The following is a 25,863-nucleotide window of genomic DNA, read 5'->3' on the forward strand; positions in this document are numbered from 1 at the left end:
CTGTGGAGCATCAGAGAACAAGCTAGTTCCCTCATCAACATGACATCCCTTCAAATATTTAAACATGGCTATCATGTCACCCCTTAACCTTCTCTTCTCCAGACTAAACAAACCCAGCTTCCTAAGTCTCTCCTCATAGGACATGGATTCCAGACCTTTGGCCATTCTGGTCGTCCTCTTCTGGACACATTCCAACTTGTCAACATCCTTCTTAAATTGTGGAGCCCAAAACTGGACACAGTATTCCAAGTGAGGTCTGACCAATGCAGAATACAGTGGTAGCATTACTTCCTTTGATCTAGACACAATACTCCTATTAATGCAGCCCAGAATTGCATTGGCCTTCTTAGCCACCATATCACACTGTTGACTCATGTTCAGTTTGTGGTCCACTAAGACTCCCAGATCTCTTTCACATGTACTGTTGTCAAGGCAACTATCTCCCATCCTGTACCTGTGCCTTAAGTTGTTTCTGCCTAGGTGAAGTACCTTACACTTCTCCCTATTGAAATCCATTTTATTGCTTATGGCCCAGCTCTCCAGTCTATCAAGGTCATTCTGAACTCTGACCCTGTCCTCTGGGGTATTAACTATCCCTCCCAAGTGTCATCTGCAAATCTGATTAGCATATCCTCTATTCCATCATCCAAGTCATTTATAAAAAATATTAAATAGTACCGGTTCCAGGACAGACCCCTGTGGCACCCCACTGGTCACTCCTCTCCAGGATGAAGTTGTACCGTTAATGAGCACCCTTTGGGTTCGGTTGATCAACCAATTACCAATCCATCTAACAGTAGCAGTGTCCAGCCCACATTTTACTAGCTTTGCTTCAAGAAGATCATGGGGGACTTTATCAAAGGCTTTGCTGAAATCAAGGTACACTACATCTACAGCATTCCCTTCATCTACCATACTTGTCACTCTTTCAAAAAAAGATATGAGATTAGTTTGGCATGACCTGTTTTTGAGAAACCCATGTTGACTGTCAGTGAGCACGGCATTTCTTTCTAAGTGCTTACAGACCATCTGTTTAATTATCTGCTCTAGTATTTTACCTGGTATTGATGTCAGGCTGACTGGGCAATAATTATTTGGGATTTCTTTTTTCCACTTTTTAAAGATGGAGACCACATTTGCCCTCCTCCAATCTGCTGGAACTTCTCCTGTTCTCCAGGAATTCTCAAAGATTATTGCCAATGGTTCTGAGATCACTTCGGCCAGTTCTTTTAACACCCATGCTGCTCAAGATGTTGCAGGGCGATACCGCAGGGAAACCTATTTCCGAGACCCTGCCGAATAGCCTAACTGGGATGTGGCCAGAACATGAAATTAGTACACATCCAGACTTTGTGGCCTTTGGCTTTGGAGCCCAGATTTTCCAGAGCTTTTTACTTAACTTATGTTGCCTCCAATCATGGCAGAAAAAGACATTTATTCTTAATGGTAATACTTTTATGTACAAGTTAAAACATAGTTTGGCTTAAGGGCTTTGTTTGCATGCTGGTTCAAAGCAGCAGCTTTCAAAAGAAACCTTGGTATTCGAGGAGGACAAACATAGCAGCCTGTTGGTTCTTGTAGGTTATCCGGGCTGTGTAACCGTGGTCTTGGAATTTTCTTTCCTGACGTTTCGCCGGCAACTGTGGCAGGCATCTTCAGAGGAGTAACACTGAAGGACAGTGTCTCTCAGTGTCAAGGGTGTAGGAAGAGTAATATATAGTCAGAAAGGGGTTGGGTTTGAGCTGAGTATTGTCCTGCAAAAGTAATGTGCTAATCATTGTCCTGTAAGTATCAAGATAATGTGCTAATGAGGATATGGTATGTTAATACCATTGTATCCTGAAGTGATCTGTTAATGTGTGTAATCTGAAGATGCCTGCCACAGTTGCCGGCGAAACGTCAGGAAAGAAAATTCCAAGACCACGGTTACACAGCCCGGATAACCTACAAGAACCAATGAACTCTGACCGTGAAAGCCTTCGACAATAGCAGCCTGTCTTCAGAGTGAGGAAGAGGTTCTGGGGAAATCTGTGGCACTGCGGCGTTCGAAGCTGTCTTTGATTCCCACGGGGCTGAGGCCATATGCTGAGGGACTTCCATTCTTAAAGCATATTTTAGAAAGCCTGCTTTCTAGTATTGAAATATGTTTCACCCACTAACTGAACAGGTACAAGTTTATTTCAGCTTACAGATTTAACTCTAGTCATGGCTCAGCTCAAGTTCTCTGCACAATTCCCAAAATACTCTTGAGAGCTTATTTTTAAATACCTCCACCTATTTCTTCCTTGAAATCCCCATCACCTCTGCCCCATCTAAGGCTTGGGGGTGTAGATTCTTCTCTAAGTTCTCCCAATGGGGTAATAATTCTTTACCTCTGTAAGACAGCCAAAAGTAGGGAACACTTTGTTCTCCTTTCAGTTTGACCGGCTGAATGTAGTTTGTACCTCCAGACTAAGAGTAAAGAATCCCTAAATAAGTAAGCTTCTTCACTTATTCTGTGTGATGAGAATTAATCTACCACCTGATTTTATGGAAACTGGCTCAGCAGAGTACAATCTTGGTTTTATCATAGTCGATTTATTTGAAATATGTCAGCCCTGGTTGTAGTCTTAAAGGACTCCTGCTGGATTTTTAGCCAACTGTTTCTCATCCCTCCCAGCCCAGGGCTGTAACTCCCAGGTATATTCTTTGTACATAGGACCCAAAGGGGGTGTTAAACTTGAAGGATCTCTCTCTTTCCTTTGCAGGACCAGTTCACCATGGCTCACCTGAGACGCGTGTTCCAAATAGCCTCTTCTCTGCAGCCTCCATTGCCTGGACGAAGTGTCCAATTTTTCAGCAGTGATCTGACCCACACATCGGAGAAGAATGTCCCCTACCAGAAGACTCTGAAGGAAAGCAGCCCCCAGGGGAAGGGGCCTACCAAGCCACTCCCTGCTTCAGCAGATGTAGTGGTGGTTGGGGGAGGCAGTATTGGGTGCCAGACTGTGTACCACCTTGCTAAGATGGGGGTGACCAACACCGTTTTACTGGAGAGGGACCGCTTGACTTCTGGCACCACGTGGCACACAGCAGGTCAAAGAGTGCCTTGATTTGAGGGGAGAGGGGAGGCATGCTGGGAACTGTGCAGCTTGTGTGAGGTTCATCCCATTTTTGTCTTTCTGGAAGGCCGGCCACCACCAGGGGCAAATGTGACTAAGTGGTGGTGGACAGCATGACAGGCTGGGAAAGATGGAGCAGGGCATGGGAGGCATAGCACTACCCAAGGGAGGTCCTCAGGCTGTACCGACTCCTCCCTTGCAAGCACTCCAGGCCCTGTCATGTGGTGTTTTCATCACTTGTGGGCTTCTGAGGGGGTGTCCTAGGGGAGCTCAGTAAATTTCCCCAACTGTCCAAGGAGTCCTGACTGCATGAGCCAGACGTGATTGGGGGGTATGCCCAGGATTTAAGATCACAGGAAGAGGCCCTCCTGACTTTCCTATCAATCAAAGAAGCTTGTCTGGTAGGCACATGAGAGAGGGCCTTCTTAGTGGCAGCCCCACAATTATGGAACAACCCTCCCCACCAGCTGAAGACGGTTTTCTTTAGGGCTGCATTTAACGAATTCACTTTTTCTTTATTGGAAATTTAGAGAAGATGTCCTCCTTTCATGGTGGAGAGGGGAGCTGAGGCCGGATGGCCACTGGTCATTTGCTTCAGCATGCTGAAAGGTCAGCCTGTTCTTCTGCTTTCCTTCAGGTCTCTTGTGGCAGCTGCGCCCAAGCGACGTGGAGGTTGAGCTGTTGGCTCACACCCGTGACGTGGTCAGCCGGGACTTGCAGCAAGAGACAGGCCTCCACACAGGATGGATTCAAAATGGAGGCCTCTTCATTGCTTCCAACAAGCAACGATTGGATGAATACAAGCGCCTCATGTCCGTAAGCAGCACCTTCCCAACCTAGCCCTGCTCCTGTCCACACCTGCTCCTGTCTCCTGCTCTGAACAAAGCAAGGATCTGCTTGCTGGTCTTCCCTTCTTGTGGCCTCACTCCACTGTCTAGACCTCTGCTGACTAAGCCATCCACTGCTCCTGTTGTCCAGATCATGTGGACCTCTCCCATTCAGCACTGGTTCCATTTCCTTCCTGCCTGGGTTCTTCAGGGCCTTGCCCACCCTGTCTTTCTGCCCTCTTATCTGGTTATTTCTCTCTTTTTCTCCAGTTCTCCTCTCAGCCATTCAGACGTCTGCTGCGCTCTGTCAGAGTGTTGACCTTTCCCCGCCTTGCTCCCAATAGTGGCCACCGCAAGACCCTCCTGTGACTCCTTCAACTTCACCCCTCAGTCCTCATTCACAGCTGAAGTGAAGCCGCAGCAGGAGTAGCTGCTTCTCTTTGCCCCTGGTTCCCTTGGGCCTCTTCAGTCTTCCCCCTCTCTTTTGATTGTGGACCCCGGCTCCGTTCTCTTTGGCTTCTCCCCCTCTGTTGAAATTTAGGTTTCTTAGCTCCTTGGAGCAGAGGCCTGCCTGTTTTCTTCTGTAAAATATCCCAACCAAGGCAAAATCCAAAACAGGGAATAATTGAACAGATAAATTTAAGTCACATTTTTTCTTCCAGGGTGTTTTGTTTTTAAATCAAAGGACTTGCTCTCTGGCAATATGAATTAGAAGCAGAATTAAATGTTCTCTGTTTTGTTCACCCTTGTCTGAAGCAGGGTACGTGTGGAAAGAGCTCTGTAAACCTCTCTCTGTCCATCTCTCTCCTAGTCCATGCCCCCCTTTCCCCAAGGAATTCAGCATGGTGTCATTCATGCCAACTAACATTAGGGCAGATTAGCTTCACTAGTAGTTTTGCTGCATTTAGCACAGAGTGTGGTTGTCAAAGGGTAAATTTCAGCACTGCATTTCAACCTTGGTTAAGGTGGCTCTCTGGAATTCCTGCAGGAAATGGGCGGTTTCTCTTATCAGACTTTTCAGCCGGGGCCGTGTGCTCTGTACCCAGCTTGCAAGTAGAGGGAGCTGCTTGCCTGAGCTCTGCAATTTTATCTGGGCCACCACTACGCTGGGCCGGAAGGAGCTCTGCAGATTCTGGCCCAGTTGGGGACCGAGTGACTTCATCTACCTGATGTTGATCCTGCCTTCCCTCCAAGGAACTCAGGGCAGTATACCTGGGTTCTCCCTTCCTCATTGTTACCCTTGGAGCTGCCCAGTGAGGTAGGCTTGGCTGTCCAGCGACACTCAGTGAGTTGCTTGGTTGAGCTGGGCTTTGAACCTGGGCCTCTCAAGACCTACTCCCGGGGTCCCCAACATGGTGCCCGCCACTACTGTTCTTAGAAAGTGTTTTTAGAAAGTGGGTGGGACCAGGTGGGGCTTTTGCCCAGCAAGGCTTTTGATTGGCCAATGGAGATTTGATTGGCTGTGCAGATTTTTTAAAATGTTGCTTTGGCAGCAGCTGCCACCACAGCACAAGGATCTTCACTGTATGGCTGAAGGTCAGCTGCAGCAGCCATTTTGTGGCTGGCTCCACCTCCTGTGGCAGCCATTTTGCAGCAGCCATTTTGTGTCTGTGCCCACCATGCTGTTTTAGAATTCCAAGGACGTCCACAGGTTTAAAAAGGTTGGGTACCTAGTCCTAGTCCAACACTCTAACCACTACACCACACCACACTGGACCTTGAGGAACAAAATGGGACCCTTTCAGCTTGGCTAGTGATTCTGCCCTGACTCCTTGGCAGACCAAGATGGTCTACCTGCTTTCCTAAGTAGCTGCCCTGAAGCCACCAGCCCTGACCTGCATTCACTGTCCTGGTGGGCAGAAGTAGGTTTTTATACCCCGCTTTTCTCTGACTTAAAGGAGTCTCAAAGTGGCTTTACGATTACCTTCCCTTCCCCCCCCAACAGGCCCCCTGTGAGGCAGGTGGGGCTGAAAGAGTTCAGAGAGAACTGTGACTGGCCCGAGGTCACCCAGCAGGCTGCATGTGGAGGAGTGGGGGATCAAACTCGGTTCTCCAGATTAGAGTCCGCTGCTCTTAACCACTACACCACGCTGGTTCACTCATTCTTTTCTGTCATCAGATGTGGGAATGTGGAGTATCTCCCATGTACATAAGACCTCAGAGAGGCTTCCAGAACTTAATACTCATAGTCTATCCAGGTTCAGCACTTCATTCATGTTGATTCTTCTGGAGCTCTTTCTGTTGGGTACTTTTTCTTTTCTGCTGCGTCAGGATATTCTGCTGCTGTGATTTTCAGGCCAAAGGAAACCTTTCCATGTTGACTTGTCTACTGAGCGGTGCAAAGGATTCTGGGGGCATGCTAGAGGGTGCTTTGTCGGTACAAGCAGGCCAGGCTTGTTGAGGCTGTCCGCTATCCTGCTTGGACGGAGCCCACCCTAGAGTGAACCCAAGACTCCCAGAGAGTTGGGCAGTCTGGGGAAAGACTGGGAGTGCGGGGCGGGGGAGGGGGCAGCTGTCTATCAGAGAAACTCATTGCATTTTTCGCCTTCTCCGCTGACACACCCCACGCTGCCCCCTTTGCAACCCAGCTCTCCCATCCTCTCCGAACCGACATGCTTATTTCTTTGCCTTCTTTTGCAGCTCGGTAAAGTGTACGGTGTCGAGTCGTATGTCCTGTCCCCTGGGGAAACCAAGGACTTGTATCCCCTGATGAATGTGGACGACCTCTATGGTACACTCTATGTCCCCAAGGACGGCACGATGGATCCTGCAGGCACTTGCTCCTCACTTGCCCGGGCGGCCACTGCCCGAGGGACTCTGGTAATGAAGAAGGACGCAGTGGAGGTGGCAGTGGGCCTCAGTCACATCAGTATTAGGAGAGGCCCGGTGGGAGGGGAGGGGGGCCTTCTCGTCATGTCGAAAGTCCCAGGTTTAACCTCCAGTTAAAACCATCTCAGGTAGCAGGTCTGGAAAGATCTAGAAGATCTCTTGCTGGAGGAGGCAGCCCTGGGCTGGAGGGACCGATGGGCGGACTGAGTAAGTAGCTACTTCTTAGCAGGTCTTGAACAGGGAGAAGCTAGAGTTCCTTGAGAGAACATACGCCAAAGGTGGTTCCCAACATACCCATTTGAAAAGGGGGAGCTGTTGTTGCCAACTGGAGTGTGGAGAGGTGGGCCAGATGGGCAGATCCGTATTTGCTCAGCTGCTAGAGGGCTGGTGTTTGTTTGCGGCCCTCTAAGAGGAGAGACATGCAGTTCATTTCTGTCTCTGCTTTTTCTAGATTATTGAGAACTGCCCAGTGACTGGTGTGGAGGTTAGAACAGATGACCTGGGTGTACAGCGGGTGGCAGCTGTGGTGACGAGCCATGGAACTATTCAGACACCCTGTGTGGTGAATTGCGCAGGTAGGAAAAACTGAATAAATAGGCTGTAATTGTTGTAGGATCGCTGGCCTTGCTTACAGTCAGGATCCAGAGCATGTTGTATCAGACAGGTGGTCCTCAGATAAATACCCTTCTCCAAGTAGAAAAGGAGTTCCAGAGCCAACCTGCTTTTGACTTTATCTCAGGCCATCCAAATAGGTGGTAAAGTGGGGGAAATCACAGCTGAATGCTACTTGTGCAAAAAGAAAACAACCCCCTTTAGATACAAATCCAATTAGTCAGGCTAGACTACAACTCAAGATGTGAAGAGGCCCTGGAAGAGCACAGAAAAAACTAGAGATTTTTTTCTGGGGACTTTTTCAGTTTTGCCAATTGAAAGAAGAAATTTGAAGGAGTGCTATTTCTCAGATGGCAATGGCAAAAACTAAAATGTGTTTCCTCTAAGGTAGCACTGGGTGCAGCAATTTGCAACTCTCTTGAATGAATTTGGTACATTCACACAATTTTTCTTGTTAAAAAGGCATTTAGATTTTTAAATTTTACAAATATGGCAAAGCACGTCACTTGCTTACATACAGCCCATTCCTGAGCCTTCGGCGGCCAGGGGTGGCACGGCCGAGGCGCCACTGCAGCACCTCCAAAGCTGTTCCCCTGCCACTGAAAGGCTTTAAAGAGCCTTCTGGGGTTTTATTTTTTAAATGGGGCATTTTGCCCCATTGAAAACTCAGCAAAAAGCTGGCACAGCAACACTGTTCATCTGAATGGCTTCTATGCAGTCCCACATTGGGACTGCGCAGGCGCAGGCCAGCCACGGATAAGATTTGGCAGCTTCTAGCAAAATATAAGAGAGTGCTCCCCCTCCCCTTAGGGCATGCAATCTCCCCACCCCTCGGTCACATGACCCAAGGAGGAGGGAGCACTCTTCCCTCCAGTTCTCTTTCTGCCGCCACGGAGAGAGAACATGTCTAGCTTCGTCTCTAGCAATGGAGTCCAAGAAGGCTCCACCTCTTGCGGTGCGAAGATGGCGAAGACTGACCCTCACAAAGAATGTCTCCTTTGTCTGGGAGAGGGCCATGTTTCAGCAACTTGCAAGAGTTGCTGTAAACTTACCAGCAAGGCCCTGAGGGTACGTTCCAGTCGTCTCATCTCCCACCTCTATAAGGAGTCTCTACGCCCACGAGGTACTTCTGCTGAGCCTGGCCCTTCGACCGGTAAGGCCCAATCCGTAGAGGGAACCCCGGCCAAAAAGTCCAAGGGGGTTGCACCTTCTAAAAAGCCATCTTCGGTCGTTCTTCGGCCAGCGAAATTTATTGCCCCGGGTTCGCAAGATGGCCGCAGCCGCGGTTCATCAAAACGTGCGTCCCGCTCTAGATCGCCTAGGCAACGACTACCCTCGAGGTCACCGAAATCTCCTCGACACCGATCACCTTCGAAGTCGCCAAAGACTCTCTGACGCCGTTCGTCTTCGAGGTTGCCCAAGTCTCTTCGACGCCGGTCGCACTCAACTGCTTCGCCGTGCTGATCCCAAGACAAGGCGCCTCATCCTGCAGATGGGGCTGCGCAACAGCCCATCGCTATTGAGGATTCGCCTCCTCGTCTCCTGGCTACCCCTTCGGTTCCACCTCCGAGCAGGGCCCAGGAAGACTCAGCAGAGTTTAAGGAGCACCACCTCTACAAGGACGTGCCTCAAGTGCCCCATAACTCCCCGCAACATGAGGGCCAGGGGCAGGGAACGGAGCCGACAAAGCTCCAAGCGGGAGAAGTCCTTCGGGACTCCCGTCAGCCAGCCGAGGAGACTCACTTGGTGTCGTCAAGGGGCTTGTCCCGTCTCGAACCTGGGCAAAGGCCTCGTCAGCGATCCACTTCTCGGCGCCACTCTCTAAGCCCTACTTCGTCTCGACGTCATTCGATTCATCGGTCTCCTCGTCAGAGTCGATCCATTTGTCGGAGCCGATCCACCCGTCAGAGCCGTTCCACTTGTCGGAGTCGATCCACACATCAAAGCCGTTCCACACGTTGGAGCCGTTCAACTCATCGGAGCCATTCCAGTCGTTGGAGCCATTCCCGACGCCACTCCTCCAGGAGCCCTTCCCTTTGACGTTGAGATCATCGACGCTGATACCCTACTCCCTCGGCCTATTCGGGCTCCCCGGTCGACACTCATAGTCGCCGACACTCCCGTACCCGCTCGCCTGGAGGAGACCCTCATCGACGTCGACGTGCCCCTTCGCGCCGTCCTGAGTCCGTCCACTCAAGGCAAGAGCATCTTCATGAGCCGTTTCCTTCCAGAACTCCTTCTGGGTCGAGGGACACTTATCATTCTGAGTATGACCCCTCCTTCTCGCCTGGTCGGACGAGGACGAAGAGTCTCGCACCTCCCTCCCCTCGCCAGAGGACATTGTTGGGGACTCTAAGTACAGGTCAGGAGCGCACTCCTCACCACGAGATGCAAAGGGCCGCAAATTAGATACTCTCGCCAGAAAAGTCTACTCTTCTACTGTGGTTAGTGTCCGCATTTCTAATTTCCTTGCTATGATGGCAAGTTACCAATACTCCCTTTGGGATCATATATCTCCACAGATTGCTATCCTTCCAGATGACCAGCATCCCTCAGCGATAGCCATCCAGTCAGAGGGCATGTCCCTAACAAGGCAGCAGTTAACTGCTGCTCGCCACGTGGTGGATTCGTCCAGTAAAGCCATAGCCTCCACCATTGTTATTCACAGACATGCCTGGCTGCGTCAATCCGCACTACCCACGACACTGGAGCCCATATTGAGGACCTTCCCTTCGAAGGGACATCCTTGTTTAGCGACCAAACCGACACATTTTGGGATCGCTTGAAGAAAAATAAAACGAATGCGAAGTCCTTAGGGATTACCCGCCAGGCCCCTGATGCTAAGCGGCGTTACTTTGGCCTTCAAGCTAATCAGCCCAACCGTCCCTATCGCTTCCAAGGTTCTTTTCAGCAGCCCTCATTCCGTCCGTCCTTTCCACGCCCTCAACAGGACAGGAAATTTCCCAGACCTGGCACCAGTAAAGGTCTGAGGGGGTCGCCCGGTAGTTTTAACAAGCCAAAACAGGCATGACTAGACGTGCCCGTTTGTTTTCTTGACCGCCTGTCGGCTTTCTCTCATGCCTGGTCTTCAGTCACTTCTGATGTTTGGGTTCTTCAGATAATAAATGTTGGTTACTTTATTGAGTTTCATATGTTACCTCCTTACAGGCCCATGGGCCGCTCTTCCTCGCCTGCCCCTGATCTGTTAGTGAAAGAGGTTGACACTCTCCTGGCCAAGGGAGCTATTTCAGAGTTCTCGCCCTCGGAACAGAATCATTGGTTTTACTCCCACTTTTTTCTGGTAGATAAAAAAGGCAGAGGGAAACGCCCTATCCTGGATCTCCAGGACCTCAATGTTTTCGTTAAGACCAGGAAGTTCCGTATGCTTACACTTCCTGAGGTTCTTCCCCTTCTAGATAGTCACATGTGGTTTCTGGTACTAGATCTCCGCGATGCTTATTTTCATATAGCGATTCATGTGGAGTGTCATCAATTCTTAAGGTTTAAATGTAACGATAAGTGTTACCAATACAATGTGTTGCCCTTTGGGCTCTTAACAGCCCCCAGGACCTTTACAAAGTGCCTTGCTGTCGTGGTGGCTCACCTTGCCCTGAAGGGATGCATGATATTCCCCTACCTTGACAATTGGTTGGTGGTGGCCCATTCTCAGTTGGAATTGTCCACACAGGTGGATTTGATTCTTTCAGTCCTTCACAATTTGGGGCTATTAGTTAATTTTGAGAAGTCCAAGCTAATTCCTGCCCAAATCCAGACATTCATTGGAGCGCGCTTGGATGCTTGGCTGGCCAAGGCCTTCCTTCCCTTGCAGAGAGCCCATGCCATCCAAAAAATGGTGACCAGGTTCACAAAGAAAAGGTTTCAGACGGCCCATCACATACAAAAGCTGTTAGGCCTGATGGCTTCCACCACGGCTGTGGGGGAGTTTGCCAGGCTACGTATGCGCCCGCTCCAAAACTGGTTCCTTCGGGTGTTCAGGCTCAATGTTGATCCCCAATACAAACGCCTGTCCATCCCCAGATATGTAATCTCCTCCTTAAGGTGGTGGGCACTTGATGCCAACATTCTGGCAGGCATACCTTTTCACAAACCACCCCTGACAGATTCTTGTTCACAAATGCTTCCCTTTCAGGGTGGGCCCCCCACTGTGGTAACCTTACCTCCCAGGGTGTTTGGTCTCATACAGAATCTTGGTTACACATTAATTTGCTTGAACTCCGTGCCATCCGTCTCGCTCTGTCTTCGTTTGCAGGGCACCTGGACACATTCAGATCGCTACGGACAGTTCCACCGCCCTGTATTACATAAATAAACAGGGCGGCACAGGGTCCGTTTTGCTCTCCAAGGCGGCAGTGACATTTGGGAGTGGGCCATAGATCACAGCGCCACTCTCATGGCGATTCATATTGCAGGCAAGAGCAACACGTTAGCAGACACTCTGAGTCACCTTCCCAACCAGGCTCACAAGCTCACCCTGGACAGCGATTGTCTCAACCAACTGTTCCGGAGATGGGGTTGCCCCCAGGTGGACCTTTTTGCCACACACCTCAATGCAGTGTGTCCCACTTTTTACTCGAGGGCGGGAGCCAGCCCAGGCTCAAGGGAGGATGCCTTTCAGATACCCTGGAACGGGGCCCTCTTTTATCTCTTTCCCCCATTCCCCCATTCCCTCTACTTTCCCCCATTCCCTCTACCCCATTCCCTCTACTTTTATCTCTTTCCCCCATTCCCTCTACTGGCCAAGACAGGACAGATGCCATCCTTGTCACTCCTTTTTTGTGCAGGGGACTTACATCCTTCTCCCGAAAGACTCCTCCCACTCCCCTTCCAATCTTCAACTTGCAGCCTGGAGGGTGCTACCACAGGGCAGTGGTCTGATAGGGTAATTAGGGTCCTCCTTCACTCGCTAAAGTCTTCCACGCGGCGATCTTATGACTCAAAGTGGAAACGTTTTTTTGATTGGGCTAAAAACAAGAATGTTTCGCCAGTTACCTGCCCACTGTCTGTTGTATTTGATTATTTGCTGTCCCTCAAAGATGAGGGTTTATTTAATTCCTCCATTAAAGTTTATTTGGCCACAATATTGGCCTTTCACCCGGATATCGACTCCTTTTCAGACTTTAATCATCCCCTTTCCAAAAGGTTTTTGAGAGGCCTTACTAATTTGTACCCTCCTGTCGCTCCACCAGTTCCTCGTTGGAGTCCCTCCCTAGTACTTTCTCAACTGATGAGACCTCCTTTTGAGCCATTAGCTACCTGCGAACTGGCTCTGCTCTTGTTTAAGGCTGCCTTTTTGGTCGCAATAACCTCAGCAAGGAGGATGAGTGACTTATCAGCATTCTCACACACCCCTCCCTACACCAAGTTCAATTCTGATAGGGTGGTTCTCAAGCCAAAGATCTCCTTTTTGCCTAAGGTAGTCTCAGCCTTCCACCTTACACAGGACATTGTCCTCCCAGTTTTTCCCCCTCACCCATCTTCAGATGCTGATAGGGCATTACACTCCCTCAACGTTAGGAGAGGTCTCAGTCCTTTCGTAAGGATGATAACCTTTTCGTTTGTTTTGGGGAAAACCGTAGAGGTCATCGTGCTTCTCCTCAGACTCTCTCAAGGTGGATCACGTCTACCATCAAACTAGCCTATGACCTTGTTCACCAAGAATGTCCTCTTATGATCAAGGCACATTCTACCAGGGAATATGCGGCCTCTATAGCCTTTTCGTCAAAGATAGATCTCCGGGACATCTGCAAAGCTGCCACCTGGTCCACTCCCTCCACGTTCATGAAACGCTACCCTGTGGATGTGGATTCAGCAAGAGATGCAGCTGTGGGACATGCCGTGCTGCAGTCCTTATTCCCGTGAATGTCCCACACCCACCGTCCTGGTAAGCGAGCTCACTCTCCCAATGTGGCACTGCATAGAAGCCATTCAGATGAAAAACAGAGTTTCACTTACCTGTAACTGTCGTTCATCTGATGGTTCTTCTATGCAGTAACACATTCCCTCCCTCCTTCCTTGCTGTGGGACCGTTCCGCTAGTCTGGTTGGTTCCGTGGTGGCAGGTCGGAGAACTAGAGGGAAGAGTGCTCCCTCCTCCTTGGGTCATGTGACCAAGGGGCGGGGAGATTGCATGCCCCGAGGGGAGGGGGAGCACTCTCTTAGATTTTGCTAGAAGCTGACAAATCTTATCCATGGCTGGCCTGCGCCTGCGCAGTCACAATGTGTTACTGCATAGAAGAACCATCAGATGAACAACAGTTATCGGTAAGTGAAACTCTGTTTTTCTCCCCGTTGGTGAAAGGGGCAAAAGGGGACAGCTACTGGCAGCTCCGCCCCCCCCCCCCATGTCACTCCCTAGGGCTTTGCGCCGGTGGGATGCCAGCAAAAGGCCCAGCCGGCGTCCTTGCATGGAGCTGCTGTGGCAGCACTGAGAGAATGGTGTCCAGGTCCCCCCGCCGGCGTTTGTGTCACCCTGGATGGCGTAAGTGGCATGGGCACTGACACGGGGCATGAACGCCAGTGCATCCCCTTCCTGGCCTCCTAAGGACTACCGTCCTGGAGGCTCAGGAATGGGCTGTAAGTTATAAGTGATGCATTTTATGTTGTCAAAATGGTGAAGAACCTTTTGGTTCAGTTTTTTAAAGTGAGTGTTATATATTCAGTTTTTCTGGTTTGTTATCTGTTTGCAGGGATGGATCTCTCTCACTCTCTCTGTCTCTCTCTCTCTCTCTCTTTCCCTTTTTTTTCACTTGGAGGTGTATTCTGCCCCCATCTGCTGTGTGAACTGGCACCCCAACCCAAAAACATCCTTATGCTGGTGCTGTGAGTGAAGCAGCCAAAAGAACAGCTAGATTCAAGTCCAGGAGCACCTTAGTGACCACAGGATTTTGGGGTGTATGAGCTTTCAAGAGTCAAGGCTTCCTTTGTCAAGAGAGCTCCCTTCGCATCCAAGAGAGACCGTTCTGTTGCCTAGGCCAGGTTCCAACCTTCCAGGGCTCTGTAGACAGAGCCAGGGTTTTTATACTTGCCTGTGTATAAAAAGGGAGGAAGCAGCCAAGGAAAGTACATGCTAGTTAGACTCAGAGGTATTGGAGGGGTGGAGACGTCCAGTCCTGGGCAGAGTTAACAGCCTTCCATTACGATCAATGGGCTGACACTCAGTTTAGGATTGCCCTGCAACATATGATGCAGGATTTCGCCAGGCAGGATATAGAATAGTGGTTATTGGTGGGAGGAAGGGTGCATTCTTCTTCTTTACAGTTTGAAATGGGTCAGTATTCTGAATCAACCCTTACACTTAAAAACTTGGTTCCATTGAGTTACTGTGAAACAAGAAAAATGCCAACGCATTCTTGAGGGCGCATAGAATCATTGAGTTGGAAGGGACCACCAGGGTCATCTAGTCCAACCCGTTGAACAATGCAGGAAATTCACAACTACCTCCCCCCTCACACCCCCAGTGAACCCCTGCTCTAGGCCCAGAGAAAGGCAAAAAACAAACAAACAAACAAACCTCCAGGATCCCTGGCCAATCTGGCCTGGAGGAAAATTGCTTCCTGACCCCGAAATGGCGATCGGCACTACCCTGGGCATGCAAGAAAGGGCCACAAGAGCCAAACACTGACACAAACCCTCTTGCCCTCCCTCACATGATCTGCCTAAGTTCACAGAATCAGCCTTGCTGTCAGATGGCTATTTAGCCTCTACTTAAAAACCTCCAAAGAAGGAGAGCCCACCACCTCCCGAGGAAGCCTGTTCCACTGAGGAACCGTTCTAACTTTCAGGAAGTTCTCCCTAATGTTCAGCTGAAACCTCTTTTGATTTAATTTCAACCCGTTGGTTCTGGCTCCTGGATAAATGAAGGGAAAGCCTGATGCGGCACCAGTTCCCGCTGAATGTGCCACCTGTCAGAGCCACAGCCTCTTGCCACATCCCTGCCCCAAGGGTTGGTGCTGGCTGTTTTGTTCTTGCAGCCCTTCCCCTGAGTCATCCTGGGAAGTGCTCTTGGTAAGGCCCAGCCTCAGAGCATGAGGCTCCCATTTCAAGCCACAGACCCCGTCCTGGTATCTGTAAGCAGAAGTGGACTGCTGCTAAACATGGAGATTCCCCTGAGTTCGCATGATTAATCACCCTTGATCTTGGTTGGCACACAGGGACATATGGGCTCTTGTGGTCCTTTTGGACATGCCCAGGGTGATGCCGATGGCCACTCTGGGGCCAGGAAGGAATTTTTCTCCAGGCTAGACTGGACAGGGATCCTGGAGGAAAATTCCTTCCTCTGAGGATAGAACAGGGGTCACTGGGTGGGGGAGAGGGGGAAAAGTAGTTATGAATTTCCTGCATTGTGCAGAAGGATGGACTAGATGACCCTTGAGGTACCTTCCAGCTCTATGTTTCTATGATGGTCCTCCAAGCCAGCTCCTCAGCTCAGTGGGGCCAATAGTGGGCATTATCTCACCCATTGGATCTGCCCCCAAACTGGCAGCAGTGCTGAAGGAGACAGTTGGTGAGCTGACACCCACTGGCATTGCCAATTAAGGGTCTGAGCCAGGCGGCTCTGAGGCTCTGGCAGGGTTGCTGGGGCCAGGCTCTGCTTGCTCTTGGCCAACAGCGGCTCTCTAGGATAGCGGCTCACCAGGAAATTTCCCTGGAAGTTCAATGGCCCTTGAACGACCCTTCAGGTATTTTGAAGAGCTCAGTGAAGCTGCTCTTCAGTCTTCTGTAGGATCAACATGCCCAGTTCCTTCGACCTTCCCTCACAGGGCTTATTTTCCAGACCCCCAAACAACTTCACCTCCCTATTTCGATCCTGTTCCAGTTTGTCTACATCCTTCTGAAAACGTGACACTGGAACTGGTACAGTCAGTCCTACTCTGGATTGCTAATGCTGAGCGAAGCAGAGCCGTTCCTTTTTGTGACTTGGATTCTACACTTCTGTTAATGTGGCTTAAAACTGCACTCGCTTTCCCACAGCAAAATGTCACTGGTGATTCTTTTGGCAGCCCTTGCAATTCTTCTGATGTTTCACCTGTAAATTTGCTTTAACTTTGACCTTGGCAGAAATCTCGATGGCCGCTCCCTGCTTCCATTTTCTTTCCATTTCCAAATTCCACCTTTCAAGGTAAACCAGAAGGGGGCCCTGAAGGTGGGCCATTCTTGGGAAGGTGTTTCTGGCTGCCACTCAAAGGTAGCCTTCCTTCTCTGGCAGGTGTGTGGGCCCAAGCCCTGGGGAAGATGGCCGGTGTGAACGTCCCCCTTGTGGCGATGCATCATGCGTATGTCGTGACAGAGAAAATTGAGGGCATCCAGGTCAGCACACTGTTAATGCTCTTTAATAATGGGGAAGCCTTTGCAGGAACCACGTTTAAGTGAGACAGAGAGTAAGAGCAGCCTCTGCTTTGCTTTTCAGTAGTGAGGTGTTTATTTTAAATTAGTTTTTCTTTCTAGAGCGATCTTGGGAAGAACACAAATGCTGTGTAATTCCTGAAATGTGTACAAGGGGACAGACCCCTAGGTGCCCGAAGGAACAAGCAGCAAGGTGCTCACTGCCAGATCACTGTATGATTCCCTGCTCTGAGTGGTTCTTTCCAATCCACCTCTGCTGGGGTTGGCTATTTGGCCATGTTGCTGCATTAAGTGTCCCTGGATCATCCATTCACTTTGGAGGCAGAGATGAAGCGAGCAGGTGCCTCAGAAGAGGCTGCCTGTTGTGTTTCTGCATGGCACTCCATGTTATATATAATTCTGTGATGGTTTTTACCAACTTTTAAAATTTTATGCAATGCTGGGGGGAAAAACAGAAGCACCGCACCAATCACAGATATAAAAACGGGCATAAAAGCTGATGGTGTAATTGAAGAAGAATATTTTATTCAGGTAGAAAAATCTCTACACATTTCACAATTAAGCTTTTTCAGGGGAACTTAGAATCATAAATCATAAAGTTGGAAGGGATCACCAGGGTCATCTAGTCTAACCCCCTGCACAATGCAGGAAATTCACAACTACCTCCCCCCAACACCCCCAGGGACCCCTACTCCATGCCCAGAAGATGGCCAAGATGCCCTCCCTCTCATCATCTGCCTAAGGTAATAGAATCAGCATTGCTGACAGATGGCCATCTAGCCTCTGCTTAAAAACCTCCAGGGAAGGAGAGCTCACCACCTCCCGAGGAAATCTGATCCACGGAGGAACCACTCTAACTGTTAGAAAATTCTTCCTAATGTCTAGATGGAAACTCTTTGATTTAATTTCAACCCGTTGGTTCTGGTCCGACCTTCTGGGGCAACAGAAAACAACTCGGCACCCTCCTCCATATGACAGCCCTTCAAGTACTTGAAGATATCCCCTCTCAGTCTTCTCCTCTTCAGGCTAAACATACCCAGCTCCTTCAACCTTTCCTCATAGGACTTGGTCTCCAGACCCCTCACCATCTTTGTTGCCCTCCTCTGGACACGTTCCAGCTTGTCTACATCCTTCTTAAATTGTGGTATTCAAAAGTGAACACAATACTCTAGGTGAGGTCTAACCAGAGCAGAGTAAAGCGATACCATCACTTTGTGTGATCTGGACACTATACTTCTGTTGATGCAGCCCAAGATCGCATTTGCCTTTTTAGCTACCGCATCACACTGCTGACTCATGCTCAGTGTTTGGTCTACTAAGACCCCAAGATCCTTTTCACACACACTACTGCTCAAACAAGTTTCCCCCATCCTATAATTATGCATTTGATTTTTCCTACCTAAATGCAGAACTTTACATTTGTCTTTGTTGAAGTGCATTTTATTAGTTCTAGCCCATTTCTCCAGCCTGTTAAGATCATCCTGCATCTTGGCTGTCTTCTACCGTATTTGCTACCCCTCCCAATTTAGTATCATCTGCAAATTTAATAAGCATCCCCTCTATTCTTTCATCCAAATCATTTATAAAGAGGTTGAACAACACAGGGCCCAGCACAGATCCCTGAGGAACTTCACTAGCCACTTCTCTCCAAGTGGACAAGGAACCATTAACTAGCACTCTTTGGGTACGATATGTCAACCAGTTGCAGATCCATCTAACAATAATAGGATCTAACCCACATTTCCCCAATTTGTCAACTAGAATACTATGTGGAACCTTATCAAAATCCTTACTGAAATTTAGATAAACTATGTCTACAGCATTCCCCTGATCCAGCAAGGTAGTAACTTTCTCAAAAAAGGAGATAAGATTAGTCTGACATGACTTATTCTTGAGAAACCCGTGCTGGCTCTTAGTGATCAGATCCATCTTTTCTAAATGCTCAAGGACGGACTGTTTGATGATTTGTTCGAACACTTTTCCTGGTACAGAAGTCAAGCTGATGGGTCGGTAGTTACCTGGATCCTCCTTTTTCCCCTTCTTGAAGATGGAGACAACATTTGCCCTCCTCCAATCTTCTGGCACCTCTCCTGTTTGCTAAGACTTTTCAAAAATAATGGACAGAGGTTCTGAAATTACATCTGCAAGTTCTTTGAGTACCCTTGGGTGCAATTCATCTGGCCCAGAGGATTTTGTTTCATTTGAAAAAACCAGGTGTTTGTGCACTTACAGGTTATGGCTGTAAGTTTTCTTAAGCCGTCTCCTTCCTGCCGCTGCTGGGATCACCAACCTGCTGTGCCTCAGTAGTGAGTAAACTGTGTAAACAAAGAATAGGGTCCCTCCTTTCAGCCATCTGGAGGGGGAGAGCTGACCGGTTTCTCCCTTTAAAAGAAGCATTTTAACTTTTTGCATACATTTGATCTAGAGAATTTTTTTAAAATACAAAAATCATCATAATCTCCAGGGATTTAGAATCTTTTTTTAAAAAGGTTGGATGGAGAGGAATCACTCAGAAACTATTCTCTCCACCCTCCCTTTGCACGTGTGTCAGGAAAGGACATTCCCCAAACTGCCTCTAGATGTCCTTTGATGTCCATGTTAATGTCACTCTGAGCAGATATCTGCCTATTGCATTGGAAGTCAACTGCTGTTCAAGATCTAGGGTGTCTTCCTTTTTAAAAGTGTGGGGAATACCTCTGCAGTACGCAGATAACACAATGAGACATGGCTGCCAGCTTTATACTGTGTAGCTCAGCTGGGCTTTAGAGGTTAATGCCTACAGCTATTTTGGGCGGTCTTTGTCCATAAGAGCCAGGACCATGCTTCCTGAAACTGCCTCACTTGCTGACTCTAAATGGCTAGATCTTATCAAGACATTGTCTCTTTTTGCTACGTGATCACTGATTGTCAGGGAGTACCCTTTTGATTCTCTGTGAAAAAGGTGACCCAGCAAAATAATTGTTCTGGAAAAGCAGCAGATCAAGGAAAAGATGGCAGTGAAGAGGCAGGGAAGAATGAACATGCTCAGTATTGGGAGAACATAAGAGCCCTGCTGGATCAGACCAGTGAGGGTCCGTCTAGTCCAGCAACCTATCTCTCACAGTGGCCAACCAGTTATTCTGGAGGGCCAGCAACAGGGCCTAGAGGCTGAGGCCTTTCCCTGATGTTGTGTCCTGCACTGGGATTCAGAGGTTTACTGCCTCTGAACATGGAGGTTCCCTTTAGTCACCATGGCTGGTAGCCACTGATGGACCTCTCCTCCATGAATCTGTGTTCATGGTCATCTGTGACCGTGGCCATAACTACATCCTCTGACAGCAGATTCCACATTTTAATCACTCATTGTGTAAAGAAACATTTCCTTTTGTATGTCCTAAATCTACCATCCATCAGCTCCCTTGGATGCCCTCGAGTTCTAGTATTTTGGGAGAGAGAGAGAAAGTTCTCTTGGTCAACCCTCTCTGCCCTGTGCATAATTTTATAAACCTCTTCGATGTCCCCCAGTTCCTGGGAATGCCCCCTCTATACCTGATCAGGGGCATCTTCATCCCTTCTTACTTCATAAGGCACTTGTAGAGGCCCCTGAAAGAATTCTTACCCCAGCCCTCTGATGAGTTTGGTCAGGATGACCCTGTTTTTTAAGGGGATGGGGGCAAGGCTGAGAGAGAGTGGATTTTCTGAGAACCCCTAGTGAATGTCTGGCTTTATCAGGAGGACAGTTGGCTGGGGGTTTCCTCCCTTAGATGTTGCAGGGTTTCCTGGCACTGAAAACAGACAGCTGGATTAATGAGTGTAAATTATGGGCAGAAAGGTGCCGGATGGATATTGAGAAACATTTTTTTACAGTGAGAGTAGTTCAGCAGTGGCATTGGCTGCCCAAGGAGGTGGTCAGCTCCCCCTCTCTGGGAGTCTTCAAGCAGAGGCTGAACAAACGCCCATCAGGGATGCTTTAGGCTGATCTTGCATTGAGCAGGGGGTTGGACTAGATGGCCAGTATGGCCCCTTCCAACTCTGTGATTCTAACCTAGAGCAGGGGTTTCCTTGAATGTCACAGCCCCTCCATTTTGATGCAACCCCATCACTACCACCCCATTTTGGTTTCACCACTTCCTGATGCAGTCAGATCCTGCACATCTTTGTTTCACAGCTATCTGTTCCTTTGCACCAATTTTTTCCCTTCATTGATGTAGTTCAGTTTGGGCAGGATTGGCACTTGACTGCTTTGGTTGAATGAAATTAACAAAGTTTGGTATAAAACGTACTGCAGTCTTTTGTAACCCTTCAGCCTGATCCCTCCCCCATAAGTCAGGGGCACTGGTTGGCTGTCTTCACCCCTTGCACACCCAATCTTCAAACAAAGCCGTTATTTAAATGAGGGGAAGGGGATCATAACTTGGAATTTCCCCTGCTTGAAATTGTAAAAAACAAAGTGGCTATGATACACAGCATGAAAGATTGGTCCAGCTGTCCAAGAGCTGAGACTTGGGCAAAGGGCTCTTGAACCTCTTCCTGACCACTGTGAAAAGCATCAGAGGCCTTGGCAGAAAGCCCGGCTTTCCCCAAGACCAGAAGCAATCTCCCTGGTGCACAGGTTGGTTTTCTAAAGAAATTTTAGCCAGTAGGGCATCTTCCTTTCCTAAAATATAACCCACCCAAATGACAAATTGTAACTGAATTTCTAAAGGGTCATTCCGCACATTCCATAGTGACACACACAGGCTCGCCACCAAGTATAATCTCACCAGGGATCAGCAGCTAAGCATCTCTGATACACACACTTACAAACATTTATTTGCTGCATTCTCAAGATGTGCTTCCAGATCTACACTTAAAACCTTTTCGACACAGACCCATAAACATACTGTGCACCGTCGTCTGAGGGAGCCAACCCCTTAGTGTGTGCTCTAAGTTGAGGAAGGCTTTTTCTCTCTCTCTTGCCCCAGTTTTGATGGCTTTCCTCTCTGGGTATTTTTAGAACATGCCGAACGTTCGAGATCACGATGCATCGGTGTATCTGCGTCTCCAAGGCGATGCCCTTTCTGTGGGAGGATATGAGTCAAATCCAATCTTCTGGGAGGAGGTGAGTGGTGTTCCTAAGAAATCCAAAGAAAAAGCGTTACTGAAAGGAGGGAAAAGCTGTCTGAACGAGAAGCTTCATATGAGCTTTTGCCCATTCGAAGGTCTCTGAGTCTGCCAGAGAGGACCAAAACCAACCCGATTTAACACTATTCCCTGAGCCTTTTGCATGCTCCATCATATTCTTTGCAGAACTGTTGTCAGATGGGAAGCTGAGCCTTGCCCAGCCAGCTACCATGAGCAGTATGTGCTCTGATCCCAGAAAGCGCTTCAGGCACTGCAAGGGGGAAGGGGCCATGGCTCAGTGGTAGAGTATCTTGTTGGCATGCAGAAGGCCCCAGGTTCAATCCCTGGCATCTCCACTTAAAGGATCTGGCAGTAGGAGATGTGAAAGACCTCAGCCTGAGACCTTGGAGAGCCACTGCTCATCAGAGTAGACAAGACTGACCTTGATGGACCATTGTTCTGATTCAGTATAAGGCAGCTTCATGTGTTTGGGCAGGAGCCATGGCTTAGTGGTAGAGCATCTGCTTGGCATGCAGAGTCCCAGGTTCAATCCCCAGCGTCTCCTGTTACAAATACCAGGCAGTAGGTAATGGGAAAGACCTCTGCCGGAGACCCCAGAGAGGTAGTCTGAGCAGATAACACTGACCTTGATGAACCAAGAATCTGATTCAATATAAGGCAGCAAGCCACGTGAGCTTCATGTGAAGCAGGGGGGTGGGTGGACATCGGCCTGTGAAGCCTCTGACATGGCCAGGTCAGATCCTGGCTGATTTCCTTTGGCCAATCAACACAGCTGGCCCTCCCACCTGCCGCCTCAAGACAAGAAAGCAGCTGGCCTCAGGGATGGACAGTAGGGCTGGGAGTTTTAATCACAGGTGTCCATGCCCCCCACTATAGGGGCACACAGAGCCATGTCAGATCCCCCTTTCTCCATGGTCTGCTGCTTAAAATAATAACATCCCTCTGTTCTGAGAACTTCTTGGAACATGACTGGTTTTTTCCCTGCACTGGTTGGGGTGGGGGTAGGTGGGGAAACCATTTTGTGCTGGGGTAGACTATCCATTCACTGGGAAGATGATTCTGGTATCAGCATGCGAGGCACACACTTGATGCTGGCCTTAGACTTACTTGTATTTAGCATAAAGAGAGACCCTTGAATAGCCATTGTGCCTGAAGGCCCAGATGCCACTGCTTTAATTCAGGGGTGCCAAGAGCATTCCTCTCCTTCATGGGTAAAGTGCAGCTTGCTTGCCAACCACTTGGTAGCTCTCATGATACTCAGACACCTCTTTTGCCCTCTCCAAGATCAGCTGTTCCCCTTTCTTCTTGTGTTTCCTTTCCCACAAACTTCATGAATTGAGTTCTCTACTTCCCCCCCACTGTATTAAGGATGACAGCCTCACAAAATTATTTATACTGATAATTTACATGTAGGTTGCATTATGTACTAGGATTTCTGCGGAGAGAGAGAGAGAGAGAATGAGAATTGTCAGGACTCAGCACTTGGTGACTTCTGGTTTCCCTCTTGCAGGTATCTGACAACTTTGCTTTTGGGCTCTTTGATCTGGATTGGGATGTGTTCACGCAGCACATCGAAGGTGCTGTCAACCGAGTCCCTGCATTGGAGAAAACAGGAATTAAATCCACAGTCTGTGGTCCGGGTAAGGTTGTTCCAGACCCTCTGTGAGCCCATCTGTCAAGCACACAATACCTGTAAAGGCCTTTGCCATCCCGGTGATAGGTCCCTTCTTTGTCACAAGCTTGCTGTCCCTCCTCCCCCTTGATGCATGGCCTGGTTTGTGTCTGGTCCCCCTCCCTTCCCAAATTTGTTAAGATCTCTTTGTAAAGTACCTTCTGCCCAAGTTCAGATGGTGTACAAGAGAAACAGAGGCATTTCTGCTGGGGCTCCAAGGCGATTCAGATTCAGTGATGCACCTCCCTCTGCACTTTCCAGAAGCAATACGAAAAGGAGCTTTTTAAAAAAAATTAAGCATTTGAAAGCTGACGCTGTTAGCAGGATTGCCATCTTCACTCCCAGTTCTCTCTCCAGCGCCTTTGAGCTTGATTAGACAATAGCAAGGAATGAGGCTCACCTCAGAGGCTCGCCCAGTCTTCACTTGCTGACTGCTTCAGATGAAGGCACAGGAGCAGGTCGGGTAGTTTTTTTTTCTGGCCAGTTGGCAACCTGACTTCCTTCTGGGGCTGTTTGTTGTTCAGTACAATTGGATTTGTGTTTATGGTGGATGGCTTGTAATGGCTTGTTCTCTGATTTTTTTTTAAAATCGGTTTCATTGCCATTGTAGAGGTGTTGATTTGTAAACCATCTGAAGCATAGGAAAGGCAGTCAACAATTAATGAATAGAAACGAGCAAATTGGAAGCCTGTGACTAAGACACCTTGTTCTCCTGACCAGAGTGTGAGCAGACCAAACAGGGTGGTGTGAGTTCGGGCCTTGTGCGTCCCAACGTAATGCAATGACATTGTGTGAGGAGTGTTGCTATACTAGACACTGGTGGTGAAGGTGGGGATAATGTCTCCTGTAGTCTAACATAGCACACAGAGGCCATAATATGTTCTATTTTTCCTGTTCCAGTAGCAAAATCAGCTTCAAAGATGAAGCTATGAGGCTGCAGTGTGCTGAAAGAGCCCACTAGGTCATGTATTGTTCAGACTAACTAACTCCCCAAACTCTCTGGCAGAGGCTCTTTGCCCCAAGGAGACCCTTGACACTGGAGACTGGGTCTGCTGCCCCACCACTGAGGTACAACCCCTCCCCGAACAGCCACCCCTATCTGCTTGGCTGGGATTGGAACCTCTTGCACCCTACGTGAGAATCTGCCCAGACCAACACCCTGGCTGACTTAAGAGTTCCCCTCCGTTGTTAAAATCGGTCCCCACGGATTGCTCAAGTGAAAGGTAACATTTAATCAGCAGTTGATAGTTTGGTACCTTTTACTGCTGACTGAGGATTGTTTGAAGTGCAGAATTGCCACGTAGAAATGCTGTCGATAAATGGGCTTCGGAGGACGCCAGTTAAAGCTTTGAAGTCCTGAAGGCAGCAGAACTTGGAGGGGCAAAAGGAGCACCATCTCAGTTACTCCCCAGGCAGCAGACTTCCGAAACCTTGCGGGGGGGGGGGGCTATCCTGGTTGCCAATTCCTGAAGGTGGCAGTAAAGAGTCACTTTAGGTGTATGCTGATCTAGAGGCAGTTTTCTTGGAAGCAAAGTTGGACTTGCATGAAGGAATTTGGCCATGATTGTCTGGCTGTGTGGTAAAGGGCACCTGAAGTGGTTTGTACCATACCATTTAGGAAACACAGAATGAGTGTCTGCTCCACAGAATCCAGTCTTCAGTTTGAGAAGGGGGAATGAAGGATATCAAGATCAGGTGGGGAAGGGGGAGAAGATTTCATTTCACCTGTGGCAGGAAGAATAATAGTCACAGCAAGTTTTAAAGAGATATTTCCAAGGTTAAATTGCTAAAAAACAGTGTATTTTATACTTGTGTACTGTGGCTACTTTTTATGTTTTGGGGAGGGGCTGTGGCTCAGTGGTAGAGCATCTCCTTGGCATACAGAAGGTCCCAGGTTCAATCCCTGGCATCTTTAGTTAAATGGACCAGGCAGGTAGGTGATGTGAAAGACCTCTGCCGGAGACCCTGGAGAGCCACTGCTGGTCTGAGTAGACAATACTGACTTTGATGGACCAATGGTCTGATTCAGTATAAGACAGCTTCATGTGTTCATGTGTAATAAACAGTTATAGGTGAATTTGCAGAATAATCTGCAACAAGTGAAAAGCTGACATAGGAACTATACTTCACTGGATAGAGAGGGTTGTTGACAGCCCAGAGGGAAAGTGCCATCTCTTTTATGTGCCAACACCTCTTCATTGCAGGGACCAAGTTCTGGTGGGCTTGAGCCCCAGGGCTGGCACCCAGTTTGGCTAAGGCCTGAGGAGTCCATATAGCCGGGGGGGGTCTGAAAAGGGGAGCAGTTTGGGGGCTTGTATGTGGGAAGAGTAGGGAGTTCCACTCGAGGAGGATTCAGT

General features: G+C 48.8%; 1 protein-coding gene across 1 annotated transcript in view; it reads left to right on the forward strand.

The window, feature by feature from the left end:
• Window positions 1-2,759: 2,759 nt before the first annotated feature.
• Window positions 2,760-25,863, forward strand: part of SARDH (sarcosine dehydrogenase) — an 85,606-nt gene continuing 62,502 nt past the window's right edge. Inside the window, exons 1-7 of the mRNA XM_056860416.1 lie at window positions 2,760-3,075; window positions 3,739-3,917; window positions 6,569-6,748; window positions 7,209-7,332; window positions 16,595-16,695; window positions 21,707-21,811; window positions 23,345-23,474. Of these exons, the coding sequence (XP_056716394.1) occupies window positions 2,760-3,075; window positions 3,739-3,917; window positions 6,569-6,748; window positions 7,209-7,332; window positions 16,595-16,695; window positions 21,707-21,811; window positions 23,345-23,474 (1,135 nt within the window). The remainder of the gene's footprint in view (window positions 3,076-3,738; window positions 3,918-6,568; window positions 6,749-7,208; window positions 7,333-16,594; window positions 16,696-21,706; window positions 21,812-23,344; window positions 23,475-25,863) is intronic.

This window comes from Euleptes europaea, chromosome 14 (assembly GCF_029931775.1).
Source record: "Euleptes europaea isolate rEulEur1 chromosome 14, rEulEur1.hap1, whole genome shotgun sequence".
In the NCBI taxonomy this organism is placed as follows: domain Eukaryota; kingdom Metazoa; phylum Chordata; class Lepidosauria; order Squamata; family Sphaerodactylidae; genus Euleptes; species Euleptes europaea.